The 16,098-nt window shown below is 45.1% G+C and overlaps 1 protein-coding gene across 1 annotated transcript in view; it reads left to right on the top strand.

Moving 5' to 3' along the window:
- OXCT1 (3-oxoacid CoA-transferase 1) overlaps positions 1-16,098 on the top strand; it is a 468,078-nt gene that overhangs the window by 306,869 nt on the left and 145,111 nt on the right. Inside the window, exon 14 of the mRNA XM_030193084.1 lies at positions 3,081-3,170. Within this exon, the coding sequence (XP_030048944.1) occupies positions 3,081-3,170 (90 nt within the window). The remainder of the gene's footprint in view (positions 1-3,080; positions 3,171-16,098) is intronic.

The following is a 16,098-nucleotide window of genomic DNA, read 5'->3' as shown; positions in this document are numbered from 1 at the left end:
ATCTAAAAAAAAATTACGCCTGTGTTATAAACAGGATGTCAACATAACAGTGTCCAATCAGCCTGCAGGCTGTATGTAAGGGACATAATCTGCATATATTTAATAAAAAAAAGACCAATTCGAAAGAGTGTTGAGACTACGGGGTTCTAATGCTTGTAACTGATGAATCCATCGTTGTTTCACATTCCAGAAGCTTTTTTTATCCCTGTCTCCCCAAGTCTCATCTCGCCAATATGGTCAATCGCAAAACACCAGAAATCATCAAAACTGTAATTTGTTGAAATAGTGTTTTACCAATGTAGAACGTATGCAGTGATGTTGGAAATGCAGACTTTTATCAATCGTGCTGATGGAAAATCCTATATTTTACAGCATTCTACTACTTGTAAAGCAGACCTTGTAGTGTATATTTTAAAGTGCAGCTGCAGTAAGATTTATGTGGGGAAAAACAAGCAGACAGCTTCATTTGAGAATGAACAAACCGCTCCTGTACTGACAATAAAAAACTAGGAGACACCATTGGTAAACACTGTATTTCAACATATCACAGTTTTGGTGATTGCTGGTGTTTTGCTATTGACCATATTGGTGAGAGAAGATGCAGGGGAGATGGGGGAAAAAAAACTTCTGCAATGCGAACAATGATGGATTCATCAGTTACTAACTAATATTCAAACCCTGCGGTCAACACTCATTCTAATTGGTCTTTTTAAAATTAAATATATCAAATTAATGTAACATACAGGGTGTGGGCTGATTAGACATTGTTACATTTTATAACATAGGCACTATTTTTTAGATTTGCAGCATTTGCAATGTCAGTTAAGAGCGGACACAAGTCATTCCAGTTTGCTAGAGTATTTTTGATTGTCACTTTGTAGTCTTAAATGTGATTACCTTCATCCTTTTTCAGGTAACTATATGTGGTGACCCCTGTTGAAGCAACATTGTGAAACGGGTGCTTATTGGGATCCAGTACATGATAAGATAAGTGCCCTGCTTTCTAGTTTTTGTAATCGCTATCATAGAACATAAGAGTAGCCATACTGGGTCAGGCCAGTGGTCCATCTAGCCCAGTATCCTGTTTCCAGCAGTGGCCAAGCCAGGTCACAAGTACCTGGTGGAAACACAAATCATGGCAACATTCCATGCTACAAATCCCAGAGCATCATTTTTGGTGCCCCGCACAGCCACACAGGCCACACCAAGGAGGTTTTATGACAGGAGTCTGTCTGAATTGCAGACTGTGGAATTTTCTTCCAGGAAATTGTCCAAACCTTTTTTAACCCCAGATACGCTACCACTGTTACCACATCCTCTGGCAAAGAGTTCCAGAGTTTAACTATTTATTAAGAGAAAAAATATTTCCTCCTATTTGTTTTAAAAGTATTTCCATGTAACTTCCTTGAGTGTCCCCAGTGTTTGTACTTTTGGAATGAGTAAAAAATTGATTTACTTCTATTCGTTCTACACCACTAAGGATTTTGTAGACCTCGATCATATCTCCCCTCGTCCGTCTCTTTTCAAAGCAGAAGAGCCCTAACCTCTTTAGTTCATCCTCTTTATCATTTTGGTCGCTCTTCTTTGAACCTTTTCTAATTCCGCTATATCTGTTTTGAGATACAGCGACCAGAACTGAACGTAATACTCAAGGTGGGGTCACACCATGGAGCGATACAGAGGCATTATAGTATTTTCGATCTTATTCACCATCCCTTTCCTAATAATTCCTAGCATCCTGTTTGCTTTTCTGGCCACCGCTGCACACTGAGCAGAAGATTTAAGTGTATTATCCATAACAACATCTAGATCTTTTTCTTGAGTGCTGACCCCCAAGGTGGACCCTATCATCAGGTAACTATGATAAGGATTATTCTTTCCAATGTGCATCACCCTGCATTTGTCCACATTAAATTTGATCTGCCATTTGGATGCCTAGTCTTTCAATTTCCTACGGTCTTCCTGCAATATTTCACAGTCTGTATGTGTTCTAACAAGCTTGAATAGTTTGTGCCATCTGCAAATTTAATCTCCTCACTCGTTCCTATTTCCATATCATTTATAAATATGTTAAATAGCACCAGTCCCAGTACATGTTCCTGTGACACTCCAATATTCACCCTCCTCCACTGAGAGAAATGACCATGTAACCCTACCCTCTGTTTTCTGTTGAATAATCAATTCCTAATCCACACCAGAACCTTGCCTCCTATCCCATGACTCTTTACTTTTCTCAGGATTCTCTCATGAGGAACTTTATCAAAAGCTTTCTGAAAATCTAGATAAAAGATGATTCGGATTAAAGAAGCAGATTTTTTTTTTAATTTGGATTTTTTTACTCACACCTTTTCAGTAGTAGCTCAAAGTGAGTTATATTTAGGTACACTGTGTATTTCCCTGTTCCTGGAGGGCTCACAATCTAATTTTGTACCTGAGCAGTGGAGGGTTAAGTGACTTGCCCAAGATCACAAGGAGCAATGGCAGCATTTGAATCGGTCACCTCTGGATGTCAAGAACAGTACTCTAACCACTAGACCACTCCTCCATTATAAAGCATACATATATTAGTTTGAATTTTCATTTAATGTACAATTGCATGTTATGCACAATATTAAAAAGTGGGGGGTTATGGCCCATGATTGAAATATTCGCAGTGTAGACCTGATGTATCTGTCTTGATAGTCGGGCATTGCCTTTGGGCTTATAAAACATCTGAGGCCTTTTTTGCTCCATTTATAAATTATTTTTGTATACTTTGGGGCAAGTGAGTTTAGCCTATCCATTGGTTAGTTAAATAACTACTTATATGGTTTTAATAGGCATTTTTTGCCATTGTATTATCATGAAGTAAATCACCATTCTGGTGAATCAATCATTATCAAAACTAAAAATCAAGACAATAAGACAGCACTTTTTAAGTTTATGCATATTGGCTTATATTTACTTCTGAAAAATACCCATTAATAATTTGCATTTTATAACATTATATTTTTGGTGGGTGTTTTGATGTTTGCTATTAATTACCATTATTTCCAAAGAATAAGAACCCCGGTTTTCAAGTTTTTCAATCTTCATTTCAGGGGAAAATGGTGAAAGGAATGGGTGGTGCCATGGACTTGGTAGCCAGTGCAGGAACTAAAGTAGTTGTCACCATGGAGCATTCGGCGAAGGTGAGTGTTTGCCTTTCTAAATAATTTTGGAGATATGGTATTGTGTATTCTATTGATACAGCTTAGTCTTCATTTGACATGGGAGATGACATGAGTTGTAGTGGGTTTTTAAAACATTCTAGGGATCATTTAGTAACAATGTGCATAAAATGCGCCCTGCACCAATAGCCTGGGCACATAAAAATGGATCTGTCAATGATTCTAGAGTACAATTTTTTCTGTGTAAGCAGAACTTTTTTAGACTTGCAGTACCTCAGTGGGTTAGTTTTCTTCAGCCAGATATTCAGCCATGGCAGTTGGCATTTGTTTTAAACATCCATGGTTAAGGTATATCTGGATATTCAAGGGCAACATCCAGGTATCTGCCAGTGCTAAATATCTGAGTTTAATGTGCAGTGGGGAGCTTTTTTGCTGCCCTAAGGGTGATCTGCAGAGATTTTTAATGGCATTATCTGAATAGGATCCAGTCAACAGCAGTTAGCAGCATCTGCTACCCGGTCAGATGCAGCTGAATATCTGGACAATTAGTTTTAGAGAAATTGTTTGTAGTTGTGAGTTAATTGAAGTCTGTTGTTGATCTCGCTCTCTCTCTCTCTATGTATATATTTATATATATCTATATAAATATATCTATACTAGTAAAGAAGGCCCGTTTCTGAGATCAATGAAACGGGCGCTAGCAAGGGTTTCATCATAGTGTGTATGTTTGAGAGAGTGTGTGTGAGAGTGACTATGTGAGAGAGAGAGAGACAGAGTGAATGAGCTCTCTGTTTTTGCACTTTACAGCAGTCCCTATTACAAAGGGCAGGAGCTGCAGCAGGTTTCATGACAGGCAGTTGTTTCTCTCAGCTGAAATCTGATGTCATCACAAAGGATCTTGACGATTGCCAGTGGAAGAGGAAGCGAAAATATCCTTGAATGAAAGATCTGTAAAATGAAAAAAAAAAAAAAGGGGGGTGGAGTAGAAACCACCCAACCAGCCAGGTGCTGCAAATTGTAAAATAAAACGCATCTGAAAGTTAAGTTAAAAGATTAGTTGTGACCAGGAAAAGGTCATGCACAGGTAGCCCTCTCTTCCTACCTGCTCTGGTTTTATTTTGGTCTTGTTTTTTTGGTGTTGCAACCTGCAGAACAGACCATGTCACTTCTCAATGCTACTCCTGCATCTGCCAAACGTCAACAGGCAGGAAAGGAAGCAAAAGGGGAGCCGAGCGCTGCATCTAAACGAGAGTAGCCCTGATACGGTCAGAAGAGTGTGCGTGTCCTTATTCCACTGAACAGGCCCTTCTCCCCTCTGCCTCTTTCCACTTTCATGCCCCTTAGAGGTGAACCTCTGCTGTTAGGTTTTACTTTGCTGTCACCGAGTTCCCAGAGGAAACGGAGAAGGGGGAAGTGAGGCAGAAAGAGTGAGATTTGTTTTCTGGTTAACAGAGGTGCATTGCTGCCAGCAGGGTCTGGTCTCAGATGGGATACAGGCCAGCCCAGTGCAGGAGACAGAGCCTGATTAGCACTGAGGGGAGGAGGGAGGAAGAAGTGAGCCTGCTAGGCAGCTCCCCGCCGTAGGGAGGGAGGAAAAGCAGAGACTGCAAGGCACAAGAAGGGTTAACCCCCGTGGTGTATGTAGGAGGGTGTGCGGTCTCGTGCACCTGGGAAGGAGGAGGAGGCAAAGGCATTCCAGGGATCACCGTCTGAGGTGCGGGAATTGTGTGTCCCTCCCTTCCAGAGAGTGTACGGCAGCCCCCCCCCCCCCCCCGGCTCCCGCCCTCCTTCGTTCGCATTGTGGTTTACGTCACTTTTTTGTGGGCGATGCAATTTGTTGTGTATTTGCTCCGCCCTCAACATCATCACGTTTGACGCGAGGGCGGGGCAAACGTTCATGGGCAAATTGTGGTTTCACCACCATACAGTTAGAACGTTGGAGGTGCGTTTTATATAGAGAGATGGGGCGTGGCTGAGGGCGGGTCTATGAGTGAGAGTGAGTGGTGCGTGAGTGACAGTGAGTGGTGCTGACAGCCTAGCCTACCAACAGTGCAGGGCTTCAGTGTTTCCCTGCCACAGAGTGAGCTTCAGAATGTTGGAGGTGAGAATTATTTATATAGATACTGTGGTGTGCTGGTAAATGTTTAACAACAGGCTCTCTCCCCAGTCCCCCTCTGCGCCCCCCCCCCCCCCCAAATTGCAGAGCTGGCTATAGCCGGGGAGAGAGCCTGGGGGGGGGGGGGGTGGCAATGCATTACTCCAGGAAAAAAAAAAATTAAATGATCCCAGGTTCCAATCTAATTCATGTTTAATGTGCGATAAAATGCCATAAATAAGGTAATAAATATAAACTTTTAATGTTGAGCACCTGATTCTCAAAGTGAACATATTCCAAACACTATAATGAAAATAAAATGATTTTTTTTCTACCTTTGTCTGGTGACTGTTTTTCTGATCATGCTGGCCCAGTATCCGATTCTGCTGCTATCTGTCCTCTTAACTCCGTTTCCAGGGCTTCCTTTCCATTTATTTCTTTCCTTTCCTCCTTTCTTCTTCATTTCTGGTCCTCAGCTTCTGCCTATTTTCTTCATCCATGTGCAGTTTTTCTCCTCTCTTCCTTTTCCCTCATCTCATCTCTTTCCTCACTCTTCCCTCCCCTCCATCCATGTCCAGCATTTCTTCTCTCTCCCCTCCTCTCCATCCACCCATGTCCAGCGACCCTTCTCTCCCCCTGCCCTGTATGCACCCATACCCAGTGACCCTCCTTTCCCCTGCCCTCCATCCACCCATGTCCAGCAGTGACCCTCCTTTCCCTTGCCTGGATGCACCCATACCCAGCGACCCTTCTCTCCCCTCCATCCACCCATGTCCCAGGGACTCCCTTCTCTCCCCTGCCACCCTCTCCCGAGTTGTTCAGCGAATTCTCCTCCCTCCCTCCTCCTCCCTCTGGATCCGGTCCCTCACCAACCTGACTCTGAGTCACCCTGCCTTGTCCTTCGAATTCTTCGGGGCAGGCAGTCTTGCCTGCCCGCTGCCAGTGCTGACTCTCCCCCGCTGCCGGATCACGCTTCAAAATGGCCGCGGAGACTTACAAGGGCGGCCTCCAAGACTTCAGCAAATCGATCTCATGAATATTCATTGTGGATATCCTGAATTGCTTACTGGCTGGGGTTCCACCAGGACAGATTTGGGAATCACTGGATTATGAAATAAAACTGAAAGGAAGTAGATTATAAATTAATGTATATATGTAACATAGTCCCAGTGGATTCTATAGATTAGAGGTTTCCAACAATGGAACATGCACCCCAGGGGATACACAACACCACATGTCTTCCACCCTCTTTCTTTCTTTCTCCTAGTTCAGCAGCAGCTCTGATATTTTGTCTCCTTCCCCCCTCCCAAACCACCAGCATCTCTGCCTTTGTGTTCCCCCCCTCCCGGCCAGCAGCAGCTCTCCCTTTCTGTTCCTCCCTTAGCCTGTCTTGACTTGCCTGGAATGCTGCCAGTAGTGGCAGTGCAACTATTCAAACAGCCAACCTCAGGACTTTTGCTTGGCTGCAGCCCACCTCCGAGGAAGCAGGAAGTCAGGGGGGGGGGGGGGAGGAGACAGAAAGGCAGAGCTGCTGGTGGTCAGGAGATGGAGATAGAAAGGCAAAGTTGCTGCTAGTTGGGACTGGGACAGAAAGTCAGAGCTGCTGCTGATTCAGGGGGTGATATGGAGGGGTGATGCTGCTGGTGCAGAGGTGGGGGTGAGAAGGAGTGGGGCTACTGTAGTGGAGAGTGAGAGGCAGAGTTGTTGCTGGACCTGGGAGGGGGGTGAGGTGAGAGGAAGAGGTGCTGTTGGACTGAAGGGGGTGAAAGAGAGAAGTGCTGCTGGACTTGGCTAGAGGGAGGTGAGAGGTGCTGCTGGACCTGGAGGAGAAGAGAGGCAGATGTGCTTCTGGACTGGATGCAGGAGAGGGAGAAAGAGGTGTTGCTGGGCTCAGAGTGAGAGGGGGAAAGGAGCTGATAGACTGAGGGTGGGGGAAGGAGGCTCTAGTTGAGGGCAGATAGAATGTGTGAGAGAGTGGAAGTCTGGCTGAGGCAGGTGGGATGTGTGAAAGAGAGGTGCAGACTTGCTTGAAGGCAGGTGAGATGTGTGAGAGAGGGCCAGACTGGCTGAGGGCAGGTGGGGTATTAGAAAGAGAGGGGCAGACTGGCTGAGGGCAGGTGGGATGTATGTGAGAGAAGAGAAGGGACAGAATACCTGAGGGCAGATGGGATATTTGTGAGAAAAAGAGAAGGGGCAGACTGGCTGAGGGCAGGTGAGATGTAAGAGAGAGAGAAGGAGGCAGACTAGCTGAGTGCATGGGAATGTGTGTAAGATGGAAGGAGGCAGATTGGCTGCAGGCCTCTATAGAGGTATAGACATCATCTTGAAACACATTTTTCAATCCGCTTTTATTCAGTTGCTGCCTCTGACAACTCTGGATCCATCCCTCTACCACACTGAAACACTGCAAAATGAGGGCCCAGGAAATATTTTGGTGTTGGCAGATAAATAAAACAGATTCTCCGAGGACAAGCAGGCTGCTTGCTCTCACGTGTGGGTCAGCAGCCCAGGAAATGGCAAATTTTTCCAAGCAAAATAAATAAAAAAGTTTTGCCAGAGCCTTCTGGTGTGCGAACTGTGCGCAGCGCGCATGGGCAGACGACTTCCCGCCCATCGCGTGAGCGTTTCCGCTCAGTTTTTTCTTGTCCGCGGCGGATAGACAGCGTACTTCGTTCGTCTCTTCGGTTTTTTGGCCCAGGAAGAACTTTCGACGATTTTGTCATTTCTCTAAAAAAAACTTTAACACGTATTTTTTCTTAGTTTTTTTTAGGCAACTTTTGTAAGTTTTCTTTCTTCTTCGAAGCGGCCGTGTTTTAGGCCGCTCGGTCGGGTATTACCCCCTTTTTTTCTTTTATGCCTTTCTTTTTTCAAAGGCACCATCGCGTGTTTTGATTTTGCCAAAGCCATTTTTTCTTCCATGTCATCGAAGACACCCAGCAGCTTCAAACGTTGTACTCTGTGCAACCGGACCATCTCAGGTACCGATACTCATGCTTGATGTATCCAGTGCCTTGGGCCCGACCATAGCTCAGCCGCTTGCAGTCTGTGTCTTCGCATGAAGAAACGGACCCAAGCGTCTCAAGAGGCCCAACGAGAGAAGCTTTTTGGGGCTCAGTCCGGTCCTGCAACATCAGTACCGAAGTCAGCGGCCTTGACATCGAGGGACGCATCGACGTCAGGAGCGAAGGTAATGGCTGCGGAACGATCAACTCATACTGGGAGCAGTGAGGCATCGATTGGGTCTCCACCTGTCTCGAGGCCTCCTGTTTTGCAGGCCCCCCGGGACCGACCGTCGGACCTGGCCCCCGAGGAGACGTGAGGATTCCACGTCTTCCTCATCGGTACCGAGTAATCTTGATGATGGGCGTTGTTCTCCTTCGACACAGGATGCCAGGAGCTCCGGGGCGTTGGGGAATTCGGCACCCGAGAAGTGTCGGCGCCGAGAGGATTGCTCTATTTAGGAGGTGCCAATGCTTCAGTCTAGCAGCCTGGTACCTGCTCCCAAGCCTCGACAGCTTCTGCCACTGGCTCCTTTACCGATCCCTCACCCTTGTCCGACAGCGGATCTCGACGACTGCATCAGGGCCCTGCTTCCAGAGCTTCTGGAAGGGTTACTGCGCCAGTCTGCTTCAGTGTCAGGGGTGCTTCGCCTTCCTTACCGTCTGCCGCAGCGGTATCTGGCCCTTCGCCTGTGGTGAGGTCCCCGATCTCGGGGCCACCTGCGGCATCTGTGTCGGCTGCCACCCAGGTCGACTCCCTTTCAACATCAGTGGAGGAAGCTTCACCAGAGTCCAGGCGGGCGTCGACTTCTCGGCACCACCATCGAGCACGGCTCAGTTTCGGACTGCTCTGAGAGATGTCTTATCTGACACTGAAGCTGAGCGGTCGTGGGAGGAAGACGGGGATCCCAAGTACTTTTCTTCTGATCAGTCCTATGGGATTCCTTCTGAACCTTCCCCTCCATCAGAAAGGAGACTGTCTCCACTGGAGAGTCTATCCTTTACCTCCTTTGTCCGGGAAATGGCTGCGGCTATTCCCTTCCCTATGGAGGTTGAGGATGAGCCCAGGGCTGAGATGCTCGAGGTCCTGGATTATTCTTCTCCACCTAGAGGGGCTGCAACGGCTCCTTTGCATAATGTACTGAAGGAAATCCTTATGCAAAACTGGTCGTTCCCTCTGTCTAATCCCATGATCCTGAAAAGAACTGAATCCCAATATCGGATCCACGGGGAACCTGGATTGATGAAGTCTCAGCTACCTCACAATTCCATGGTGGTGGACTCTGCTCTCAAAAGAGCCAAGAGTACTAGAGACTATGCCTCAGCGCCCCCAGGCAGAGAGTCTAGAACCTTGGACACTTTGGGGAGGAAGGCGTATCAGGCTGCTATGCTCGCTGCCAAAATCCAGACATACTAGCTCTTCACGAGCATCCATTTGCGGAACTCGGTGAGGCAACTGTCTAGCTTGGTTGATGCACTCCCTCTGGAGCATGCCGAGCCTTTTCGTCAGGTGGTCAGGCAGCAGAAAATTCCTGGCCAGGGGTACGTTCGACACTTTAGATGTAACATTCAGGATCGCTTCCCAAGGTATAGTGATGCGTAGACTCCCATGGCTGCGTTTCTCTGAACTGGATCATTCGGTCCAGCAGCGAATGGCGGATGTTCCTTGTCGGGGGGATAACCTTTTTGGTGAGAAAGTAGAGGATCTGGTTGACCAGCTCAAGAAGCACAATGATGTTATGGATTCTCTCTCCCGCCAGGCGTCTCCTGCTACTACCTCCTCATCTAGGAGGTTTTTTGGAGGGAAGAGGAGTGCTCCCTATTCCTATGCTAGGCGTAGGTACACTCCTGCTTCTCGGCAGCCTGTCCAGGCTCAGTCCCAGCAAGCTTGTTCTAGTCAACAGCGTGCGCCTAAGGCCTCTGCAGCTCCCCAGCAAAAGCAAGAGACGGGCTTTTGACTGGCTCCAATTCAGCCTAGCCTCAGTAAAAGTATCCATGCCGGACGACTTGCCGGTCGGGGGGGAAGTTGATATTTTTTCACCAAAGGTGGTCTCTTATAACCTCCGACCGGTGGGTTCTTCAAATAGTCTGGTCAGGATACACCCTCAATCTGGAATCCAAACCTCCAAATTGTTCACCGGGAGCTCATTCTTACAATTCCCAGCACAATCAGGTACTTGCAGAGGAACTCTCCACCCTTCTACAGGCCCAAGCAGTCGAACCCGTTCCACCAGGGGAAGAAGAGCTGGGATTCTATTCCAGATACTTCCTTGTGCAAAAGAAAACAGGGGGGATGCGTCCCATCCTAGACCTAAGGGCCCTGAACAAAATTCTAGTCTGAGAAAAGTTAAGGATGGTTTCCCTGGCACCCTTCTTCCCATGATTCAGGGACACATAGCCTCCACAGTTCATGTAACACCCATGGCATGTCTACATATGAGATCAGCTCAATGGACCCTAGCTTTCCAGTGGTTTCAAGCTGTGGGGGATCTAGAGGATGTAGTCCAACTGTCCACCAGCTTTCAGAATTCTCTTCAGTGGTGGACGATTCGATACAATTTGACCAAGTTCCTCAGCCAGAGAAAGTGCTGACGATGGATGCATCTCTCCTGGGGTGGGGAGCTCATGTAGATGAGCTCCACACTCAGGGAGCCTGGTCCTTTCAGGAAAAAGGGCTGCAGATCAATCTCATGGAATTAAGAGCGATCTGGAACGCTCTAAAGGCTTTCAGAGATCGGCTGTCCAACCAAGTGATCTTAATTCAGACAAACAATCAGGTTGCGATGTACTACACCAACAAGCAGGGGGCTACGGGATCTCGTCCTCTGTGTCAGGAAGCCGTCCAGATGTGGCTTTGGGCACGCAGTCACGGCATGTTTCTCCAAGCCACTTATCTGGCAGGTGTAAACAACAGTCTGGCCGACAGGTTGAGCAGGATAATGCAACCTTACTAGTGGTCACTGAACGTGGGCGTAGTCCGCAAGATCTTCCGATCGTGGGGCACCACCTCGGTGGATCTTTTTGCCACTCGGATCAATCACAAGGTCCGTCAGTTCTGTTCCAGACTTCAGGCCCACGACAGACTAGCGTGAGATGCCTTTCTGCTACATTGGGGGACAAGCCTTCTGTATGCGTATCCTCCCATACCTCTAGTAGGGAAGACTTTCCTCAAACTGAAGCAAGACTGTGGAACCCTGATCCTGTTCGCAACCTTCTGGCCGCGTCAGATCTGGTTCCCTCTTCTTCTGGAGTTGTCCTCCGAAGAACCGTGAGATTGGACTGTTTTCCAACGCTCATCACTCAGAACGAGGGGTCGCTTCTACATCCCAGCCTCCAGTCTCTGGCTCTCGCGGCCTGGATGTTGAGAGCTTAGAATTCGCCTCCTTGGGTCTTTCAGAGGGTGTCTCCCGAGTCTTGCTTGCTTCCAGGAAAGATTCCACGAAGAGGTGTTACTCTTTCAAATGGAGGAGGTTTGCCATCTGGTGTGACAGCAAGGCCCTAGATCCTCTTTCTTGTCCTACACAGACCCTGCTTGAATACCTTCTACACTTGTCAGAGTCTGGTCTCAAGACCAACTCCGTAAGAGTTCACCTTAGTGCGATTAGTGCTTATCATCGCCGTGTAGAAAGTAAGCCTATCTCTGGACAGCCTTTAGTTGTTCGCTTCATGAGAGGTTTGCTTTTGTCAAAGCCCCCTGTCAAACCTCCACCAGTGTCATGGGATCTCAACGTCGTTCTCACCCAGCTGATGAAAGCTCCTTTTGAGGCACTGAATTCCTGCCATCTGAAGTACTTGACCTGGGAGGTCGTTTTCTTGGTAGCTGTTACTTCAGCTCGTAGGGTCAGTGAGCTTCAGGCCTTGGTAGTGCATGCACCTTATATCAAGTTCCATCACAATAAAGTAGTCCTCCGCACGCACCCTAAGTTCTTGCCGAAGGTGTTGTCGGAGTTCTTTTTTTCCCTGTCCTCATACCCGCCCTGATGAAAGCAGTTTGCACACCTTGGACTGCAAGAGAGCATTGGCCTTTTATGTGGAGCGGACAAAGCCCTTGAGACAGTCCACCCAGTTGTTTGTTTCTTTTTATCCCAACAGGAGGGGAGTCGCCATCGGAAAACGCTCAATTGGTTTCAGATTGCATTTCTTTCACTTACTGGGCTGACTCTGGAGGGCCATGTCACGGCTCACAATGTTAGAGCCATGGCTGCGTCAGTGGCTCACTTAAAGTCAGCCTCCATTGAGGAGATTTGCAAGGCTGCAATGTGGTCTTCAGTCCACACATTCACATCTCACTACTGCCTTCAGCAGGATACCCGGCGCTACAGTTGGTTTGGGCATTTGGTGCTGCAGATTCCAACTCCACCCCCCTAGACCCATTTTTGTTCTGTTCCAGGCTGCACTCTCAGTTAGTTGTTTATGGTTTCAGGTCAATCTGTTATGTCCTCGCCGTTACGAGGCCCAAGTGACCAATGTTCATTGTTTTCAGTGAGCCTGGTTGCTAGGGATATCCCACATGTGAGAACAAGCAGCCTGCTTGTCTACTAGTACTACTATTTAGCATTTCTTTGTCCTTGGAGAAAGCGAAGATACATACCTGTAGCAGGTATTCTTTGAGGACAGCAGGCTGATTGTTTTCACGAACCTACCCACTTCCCCTTTGGAGTTGTTTGTTTATTTGCTTTTTGATTAAACTGAGTGGGAACGCTCACGTGACGGGCGGGAAATCATCTGCGCATTCATGATGCACGCGGTTCACGCGCCAGAAGGCTCTGCCAAAACTTTTTTATTTTTCTTCGGAAAAATTTGCCGTTTCCTGGGCTGTCATGGACGCCAACCCAAATAAAAATGGCTATACCAAATAAAAATGGCTCTGAAACAACGTCTTCCTTTTGCATATGTGAAACCAACTTCTCTCATCTAATAGTTGTCAAATGTAAAATGAGAAACCATTTCTGTCCGGAGAGTGATCTGATTGTGGAAATCGGTTCACTGAAACTGAGATTCAGAATACTTATTTCTTCCAAAAAGCCCAGATCTTCCATTAAAATTGTAAAAACAAACGTCTACCTACATTTTACCACATTTTAAGACAGTTCATACATTCAGTTTAAGTGGCGCTTGTTGAATTCTTTGTATGTTCTGAAGACAGTTTCTTGTTCTGTGTCATTACTATGTGCTATTTATTCTTAATTTTCATTTGGCATGTGCATAGAAAGATGCTTTGGCTCATTGGTGCCTATTCATAAAAAGCAAAAATGGAGAACTTGCCCATTTTGACCAATCAGATTTCTTTCATTTTCCCAGAGAAAAGATGAAATAAATTGGTCACTATGGGCATCTTTTGTGGAGAATTTTATTTTCTCCTGTTTTTATAAATAGGCCCTGTCTAAGTCTCATTTTTCACTTTTTACTCAGTTTGTAAATAACATACCACCTATCAAAGGGCCAAACAGTTTATATGACAGTGAAATATAACAGATAAGGCCAACTGTTTCTTGATCTGTATGCCAGTTGTAGTGACCCTTATTTGTTATATACAGTGCCTGGTTAGATAAGTGTTTAACAATTAAATGTCCATTTCAAAATCTCTGCTGCTCAGAGCTCTAGGGTACTCGGTTGAAATTTGTTTGACTTAGGGAGTACTTGGCTTCAAGTTGGGACAACACTGGTGTAGATACTGGTGTAGTATCAATTTTTGAGAAAACACAAGAATCCTTGGTTGCAGGAAAGATTTTGTGGAATGCATCAGGAAAGGAAAATGAGCACTCTGTAGATCTTGTTTTTCTTTGTTATACTTCTGTAGATGATTTAAAAAATGAAAAAATGTGTTTTTGAATTGATGAATTCAGTTGAGCAGTTTCATAAAACTTGATCTACAGTATTTCTGTTGTTTTCAAAGTGTGATATTAATATTTTTTTAAATAATGCTTTATTAGATATAAATCTCTCTAAGATTAATGTTCTTCAAGTAGAGATTTCCTCTGTTGTATTTTTAGTGTAATTTCAATTTTAAATAAAAGTATCCCAGGATGACATTTTACTTATGTAATGTTTACACCTATAGGTGCCATTCTGCCTCAAACAGTGTTTCATTATCACTTTGTAAACAATCAAAAACATGAAAACCTGTTTTTGCATTCATTTTTTTTATTGCGATGAAAATATGTAGATGTAATTCAGTACTAAAACTAATAACTATATCAGGAAATGGTTGACTTCTTTTATGGAATAATTGTCAAATTTATTAAGCATTTTTCCAGTGAAAGCCCCAAAGTGCTGAACCACATTAAGGTTTTGCAGTTCACATTAACTGAAGAGCATAGCAGTCATTGCTTTGGATTTTTGAGCATCCCCAATAATGAACAAATTCCTTGACTCTGTTCAGGGGGAGGTGATTTCTGTTGGGGTTAATATCTCCAATAATTTCAAAAATTGAGTCCTATGCTGGAGAAGTTAATCAGTGGTAGCTGTAAAACTTCGATAGTAAATGTCAGGGGCATTTCCGGCACATGGGGGAAAGCAACTTTGCTGCTAACATGGAACAGTGGTTGCTATTTTATGTTAACTGCATCACCACTAAAGTGTTGTGGCTACTACACCACAAGAGTTGTAGGTAATTGTGCTAGCAGTTAGTTGGTTAACATGAATGTTAATGCACACTCATCTGGTTTAGTAAATAGGAAAATGGAGAAAAAAACCCTTTAGAAAGTAACTTTCTTTTTTCTTCACTGGTCCAAATCTGTGGAATTCACTAATCAGGGAGATAACACTACAGCCAGCTAACATGGTGGGCCTTTTACAAAGGTGCAGTAGCATTTTTAGCGCACGCAAAAAATAAACATGACCTAAATGCTAGAGATGCCCATATATTCCTATAGGCGTCTCTAGCATTTAGTGCATGCTAGAAACGCTACCATACGTTTGTAAAAGACCCCCCAAGACTTTTAGCAGGCAATCTACATTCATTGGTTTATGCTGTGGTTATTATAATTGTAATCTAGTTGTATGCACCCCTGGTTTAATGAATCCCTATGTGATCAAAATCTGGCACAGCTTATCCATGGTGCAGAGTTAAATACAGCACTTCAAGCGAATTTAATTTCCATTGTTTACGGACTCAAAATAAGATAACTGAATATGGCAGGTGCAAAAGTTTGTAACATAGAACTCCAAACACTATACAAAAATTATCAATCCACTATATCATGTACTAGTTTCCTAGACCTCAGTGGCAAGTTTTTTTTTTTTTACATGAACCACTCGATGCTATAATGCTGAACAGCCTGAATTAGAATTTGAGGACTGCACCCTGACACAGTCAAAGGCGAAACATGGCCCATGTTGGCAGTAGATCCATTATAAAATTAAGATAGGTAGCTGGTACCACTGCTTTTTAACATATTTATAAATGACCTAGAGATGGGAGTAACTAGTGAGGTAATTAAATTTGCTGACAACACAAAGTTATTCAAAGTTGTTAAATCGCAAGAAGGTTGTGAAAAATTACAAGAGAACCTTATGAGACTGGGCATCTAAATGGCAGATGACATTTAATGTGAGCAAGTGCAAAGTGATGCATGTGGGAAAGAGGAACCCGAATTATAGCTATGTAATGCAAGGTTCCACGTTAGGAGTCACCGACCAAGAAAGGGATCTAGGTGTCGTCATTTCTAATACGTTGAAACCTTCTGCTTAGTGTTCTGCGGTGGTTAAGAAAGCAAATAGAATGTTAGGTATTATTAGGAAAGGAATGGAAAACAAATATGAGGGAAGATATGATAGAGATCTAGAAAATAAGAGTGGAGTGGAAAGGAAATCGTTTGTTTCCAAAAATACTAGGACTAGGGGGCATGTGATG

This window comes from Microcaecilia unicolor, chromosome 2, assembly GCF_901765095.1.
Source record: "Microcaecilia unicolor chromosome 2, aMicUni1.1, whole genome shotgun sequence".
Classification (NCBI taxonomy): domain Eukaryota; kingdom Metazoa; phylum Chordata; class Amphibia; order Gymnophiona; family Siphonopidae; genus Microcaecilia; species Microcaecilia unicolor.
The sequence above is the reverse complement of the archived record's forward strand: the minus strand, read 5'-3'. Positions and strand labels throughout refer to the sequence as shown.